The sequence below is a fragment of the Peromyscus leucopus genome, chromosome 4 (assembly GCF_004664715.2).
Source record: "Peromyscus leucopus breed LL Stock chromosome 4, UCI_PerLeu_2.1, whole genome shotgun sequence".
Taxonomy (NCBI): Eukaryota; Metazoa; Chordata; class Mammalia; order Rodentia; family Cricetidae; genus Peromyscus; species Peromyscus leucopus.
The window spans coordinates 65,543,048-65,549,537 of NC_051066.1; the positions used below are offsets into that span (position 1 = coordinate 65,543,048).

General features: G+C 34.7%; 1 protein-coding gene across 1 annotated transcript; it reads left to right on the plus strand.

Moving 5' to 3' along the window:
* The first annotated feature begins 324 nt into the window (after window positions 1-324).
* LOC114685933 (olfactory receptor 4A47-like) lies at window positions 325-1,257 on the plus strand. Its single transcript, XM_028860571.1, has one exon. It carries the CDS (start codon window positions 328-330, stop codon window positions 1,255-1,257), a length of 930 nt encoding a protein of 309 aa, XP_028716404.1. The 5' UTR covers window positions 325-327.
* The last annotated feature ends 5,233 nt before the right edge of the window (window positions 1,258-6,490 follow it).

Below are 6,490 nucleotides of genomic sequence, written 5' to 3' on the forward strand. Positions count from 1 at the left end.
GTGTTCCCAGACCCTGGTGGATTATAAATCCCAATACTGTGAGTTTACAGTGTGACATAAATAATAAATGTTTGTCATGATGCTTATGAAACTGGTCTTTACTGACTGACCCCACCATTGCATATCAAATCATTTAGGTCAGGGAACCTTGTCCTGAATGACTTGGAAATCCACATATTTATAGCAGGGATCTTCGCACAAATATATTTGGTATATATTTATTTAAACAGATGAATAAGGAAGCACTCATATAATACTCTAAGAATATTTTCATTGCTTTATAGGTAAGATCTTCTCATATCTGAAATCAGACCAATGAAAGAGTAAATGGAACCAAGGAGCAATGTAACCTACTTTGTCCTCTTGGGCCTCTCAGAGAATCCAAAGGTGCAGAAAGGTCTTTTTGTTCTGTTCTTGCTCTCCTACATGTTGACCATGGTGGGAAATCTGCTCATTGTTATGACTATAACTATTAGCAACAGCCTGGGCTCACCAATGTATTTCTTTCTTGCTAGCTTGTCATTTGTGGATATCATTTATTCATCATCCATTTCTCCTAAATTGATTTCAGATTTGTTCTTTGGTCAAAATACAATATCCTTTAAATTTTGTATGATTCAGCTCTTCACAGAACACTTTTTTGGTGCATCAGAGGTCTTTCTTCTGTTGGTGATGGCCTATGATCGTTATGTAGCCATCTGTAAGCCCTTGCATTATTTGACTATCATGAAGCAATGGGTTTGTGTTGTGCTGTTGATATTATCTTGGATTGGAGGATTTTTACATTCAGTAATTCAGCTCAGTACTATTTATGGACTTCCATTCTGTGGTCCTAATATCATTGATCATTTTATGTGTGACATGTACCCCTTATTAAAGCTTGTTTGTATTGACACCTATGTCATTGGCCTCTTAGTGATGGCCAATGGAGGGCTGATCTGCACGGTTGTGTTTCTACTCCTACTCATATCTTATGCTGTCATCCTGTACTCTCTAAGGAACCTTAGTCAGGAAGGGAGGTGGAAAGCTCTCTCCACATGTGGCTCTCATATCACTGTCGTTGTCTCCTTTTTTGTTCCCTGTATTTTCATGTACGCACGACCTGCTAAAACTTTCCCCATTGACAAATTGTTAAGTGTGTTTTATACAGTCATTACCCCCATGATGAACCCCTTGATATATACTCTGAGAAACTCAGAGATGACAAATGCTATGAAGAAGCTCTGGGGAAGAAAAGTTACTTCAGGACACAAATAAGTGAGCCTTCCTCAATGAAAGAAGTCATCTGACTGATGTTGTTTCCTTATGATGCATATCTTCTGAATTCTGATGTTAACTTCCATTATTTCTAAAGCATTAATACAAAAAACAAATGAATTAAATAGTTTTACTCTTAATAAATTTCCATGCTATCATATAACTTTGATAATATCTTGTTTGTTACCATACCTGGACAGGCATAGTTCATATATCATTGGGCGCCAAATGAAAAAGAAGTAATGAGTTAGTAAATGAAATCTTTATGGCATTGCACTGATTTTATTTGTATTTATGATATTTACATTGCCTTGTTTCATATTAGTTTTCTTTTCACATTGATTTTTTTTATAGCAGCTAAGTATTAAAATACTGTTAGACTCTTGCTGATATTTTATTTCATTTACATTATAAATAGAATTTTGGATGTCATAATTTTATAAAATAAAAATAGAGAGATTAATAGAAAAATAGTAGAGATAGAACTCACAAAAGTGTTAATAATGTAAAATCAGTGTACCTGTCACTCATCTGGATGTCACCACTCTCAGATGCTAAAACTGCACTGTGCTTTAAGATTCCCCAAGTAAGAACTGTCATCATTCATGAAAAGGATGATCCTGGAGGACACAAGCTAAGTGATAAGCCAAAAATAGGAAGATAAATAATACATAAAGTGATTTCTACATGGAATATAAAACAATCATGCTTTCTGGAGCAGAGACAGAATGATGGAATTTATGGGTTGAGTAACAGAAGAAGTTGATAATAAGGAGGTTTATTATAAAAGACTAATGATTTCCAGAGTTGATTGTATAATGTATTGCATATTTGAAATTTTGTAAGAAGGAAGATCTTAAATGTTCTTATAACAATAAAATTAAGGAAAAATTTTACCATGTAAGGGTATGAATCTGTTAATCAGCTTAATAGAGGTAACTTTTATATACTGAACATGAACTAATCACCTCTTTAACAGTTCACCCTCTCATAAGTTTTAAATCTCTCATAAGTTTTAAGCACTACTCTTTTGGCCAGCTAAATTGCTGAATAGTTTATTTGAACTGCTTTTGTTGTCTGTTTTCTCTTTAGAACATAACATCTCTGTTAGATTATCAATGCATATGATATTGATAGATTTAGTAAATCATTTGAATGACTGCTTTACAGAAATGATTAATTGAAAAATTTAAAACAACTTATTTTCTGGCACAATTTAAGGAGAATTTTGATAATATTTTCTTTGAAGGTATATATATGTCATGCCTAAAATTTAGAAAACACATGTCATTTTCCAGGACTCATGTCAAGCATGCTATTTGTGTTTGCTTACTTGTTCTGAATGTTGACTCCTTTATGTATGTAGTACTATTAAACTTACTTCTTACAAGTACAAACACCCTTCACAAAAGGTTCAGAATCCTCCTCCAAGTTCTTTATCTTGAGACACCCATGCCAGAAGTGGAATTGCAGAAGTCCAGCCTGTCTTCGCATATGACAGGTATGGTTGGTTACAAGGGGAAGTTGGCAAGGATTTCTGACCTACTTACCTAAATTGAGAAAATTACCTTCATTTATAGATATGCAGTTATGATACAATGAGGTATGGCACTTTGGGTTCACATTTTCTATGAAGAGAACTTTCATGGGAAAACTGATAAAATGGTAAATTTTGTAGGTTGCATCAATGATATTTCTTTAAAATTTTAAATTACATTATACTACATCACATTAAATTACATTTACCTACTTAATCTATATGCATTTATCTGTTTGTGAAAAATACATATTCATTTTCCCTGTGCTTATATATGTCTATGTTTTTAATCCCTAATTCTGTTAAAGAGATACTTTTAAATGCCATTGAGATGGTTCAGTAGGCAAAGGCACCTGTCACCAAGCCTGGTGTCCTGAATTGAATTCCTGGGACTCACATGATAGAGAGAACCGACTGTCACACGCTGTTCTCTGACATCCATATGTGCATCACAGCACATGAGCATATGCACACACACACACACACACACACACACACACACACACACACACAAATAATAAATGCATGCAATAAGAAATTTAAAAGTATTTTATATTTGATATAATTTCAGAATTAGATACATATGCATGAATTCTTATTGGATACGCTTACCATGACTTCCCACAGAATCACATTTTTGAATATTTGCTTTTCATTTCCTTTTGGTGTACTTCTACATAGGATACATGCACAAACAATAAATAAATTTAAAAAAGAAATAACACTGAAATAAGCCCAACAGCTTATTGCCCTTTCACTAACTGTCTCTATAAAGTGCTCTGTGTAGCAAAAGGGAACCCAGAGTCACACTGAATCTGAACACGTGCACAGCATGGCAGGCATTCCTTACATAAAGCCATTCCTGAATCTATTTTTTTTATCTTATCAGAAGGATATTTTTGTAAGCTATGGACCAGTTATTTTGTAGAACATACTGTGTATGTATATTACTATTTAGGTTTTTCTCCTCTCTCTATGTTCAATTTTGCTTATAGCAGGAATATCTAACAATAGAGGTTGAATTTTTCTAAGGTACCACACAGGAGGTGCTGGCTGTTAATTGTTAGTGAGGTCAAATTTTATCATTTGGTGATGGTGGTGTTTTCTTATTCTCTTCATTTTGCTTTTTATCATTCTGAACTTTGATCTTACCCACAAAACACTTTTGCAGGAGCTCTTGAGATCTGGCACTGCTAACTCTCTTATTTTCTCTGATTATTGGAGTCTTTGTAAATCTCAAGTTGGTAGGCCCTACAAAATGCTTTGTAGGTTACACTATTTGTTGGTGAAGAAAAGTTTCCTGTTCAGGGACAGTTCTCAGTCATTGTGAACATACATATCCATGTTTACTACAAAATTCTGAGCAATAAAATTTTAATAGATTGCAAGCTACCTATATTGAAGCATCCAGGGTTTCATTTTGCTCTTTACCTACAGTTAGTACTTGTCTCCAAAAGTTTCTAGCAGATTCTTCTAGCAGGAATTAGCAGACCATGCAGCTGGTTTGTAGTGAGCTGTCCTAAGTCTGAAACATATGGGCCGAAATGCTAGTCAGACTGCAAAAGACTGAATTTAGAGACATTCATGATGCAATCACATTGCTTCACCTCACTCAATGCAAACTTGTACATGTCCTTAATTTATTTCAGGTGGGTAGGAGTCTCTTAATATTAGAATTCTAATTCTTTCATTACATGAAACTCACATGAAGAGGGGAGACATTCTGTTCTTAAATTTACCCTGAGACTTTATGGGTGTTGCCTTGGTTGACATTCCTAGGAGACACAGTCTCACAGAAAATGAGGAAAAGACCATCAGGACTCTATCCTACACAAAGAACTACAGCCAACTAAGGAATGCTGAAAGTGAGGGAAATAAACTTTCCCAGGGAAGAGCACACTAGATGGTTATCTATCCAATATCAAATAGTCTATCCTGAAAACATACATACAGGGAACTTACAAATAACAACAATTATGAAAAAAGGTCATAAATTTGAGAGAGGGAAAGGAGGGGTATATGGGAGAGTTTGGAGAGAGGATAGGGAGTAGGGAGGAGATGTAATTATATTATAATCTCAAAAATAAAAAAAAAATTTAAGAAATGACCCAGGGAAATAAAGAGACATTTTAGTGTTTCACTATGAAATGTGATACTACTTTGGGTTTTAGGTTAATTCATTCGTATTATATTAAAACCATCCCTTTCTCTTAAAAGATAATACATCTCCAAAAGTATAATGTTTTCTGTGAAATGTAAGCATGCTTTGAGGATCTAGCTTATCAACAGTAAGTGCTATTTCTCCCCTTCATGCAAACTAATTATCACCCATGCTTTCAGTGAGACAAACTGCTGCCAGCTTGTAAGTGGGGCTATTAATGACAACAGCCACTTCAAGTCTGTGAATGTGAGCACAAGGGAAATAGGATCAGAGCACTGCTGTTTGCCATTAATCCATGCTATTAATGCCAGTCTGATTGTCATAATGCACAGCCTCACACAATTCAGTTGTTCATAGGCTAAATGGTGTGTGTATTTAAGACAGAGATTCAAGAAAAGAAGAAAATACATACATATAATAAATGGAAATAAAAAGCATGCAGATTTACCTATATTTTTCACATAAAACATATTTGAAAACAAAATTGTGAAGAGAGACAAAGAGGGCCATTACATAATGATAAAGTGACCAATCCTACAAGATGTTATAGTACTTGCAAATATACAGGCATTCAACTCCAGGATACAAAATATATAAAGCAAATATTATATCTACAGTGAAAGTCTCCAAGATAACAATAATAATAACTAGAGATCTGAATACTCTACTTTCATCACTGGACAGGCCATGTAAATAAAAAATGAACAAAGAGCCGGGCAGTGGTGGCGCACGCCTTTAATCCCAGCACTTGGGAGGCAGAGGCAGGTGGATCTCTGTGAGTTCGAGGCCAGCCTGGGCTACCAAGTGAGTTCCAGGAAAGGTGCAAAGCTACACAGAGAAACCCTGTCTCAAAAAACCAAAAAAAAAAAAAATGAACAAAGGAATACTAAAATTTAGACATAACACAAACCAAATGGAGTCATGACACAGTTGAAGAGTATTTCTTCCATAGCTACAGAATAAATATTCTTATCAGCACACAGAACATTTTTTTAGGATAGAAATTGTGTTAGCCTATGAATCAAGTCTCAAAAGATTAACAACAAAGTCAAAATCAACTCACTGTACCTTCTCTGACCACAGAAAATAAAATGTATAAATCAAGTACAAACGAGCTGTGGAAATTGCAAATATACAGGAAAAGTAGTCAATATGCTAGGAAATAGTAAATGGGTGAATGAAGTAATTAATGGAATAACTTAAAATGTAAATATAAAAATTGAAACCCAGAAGCCAGGCTTGGTGGCACATGCCTTTAATCCCTATACTTAGGAGGCAGAGGCAGGTGGATCTCTGTGAGTTTGAGGCCAGCCTGGTCTACACAGTGGGTTTCAGCTCAGTCAAGGCTATGTAGAGAGACCCTGTCTCAAAAACATTGAAACACAGCATACCAAAATTGCAGAATAGAGAAAAACACTGAGATAAATTTATATAATAAGCATCTATGTCCCCAAGCTAGAAATATTTAAAATGAATAATATAATAATACAGTTCAGAGAACTAAGAAAGCAAGAACAAACAAAAGAGATTAGTGA

Bases quoted from the DNA above. Each gene is read 5' to 3' on its own strand.
- LOC114685933 (XM_028860571.1), top strand. From the start codon at position 328: ATGGAACCAAGGAGCAATGTAACCTACTTTGTCCTCTTGGGCCTCTCA.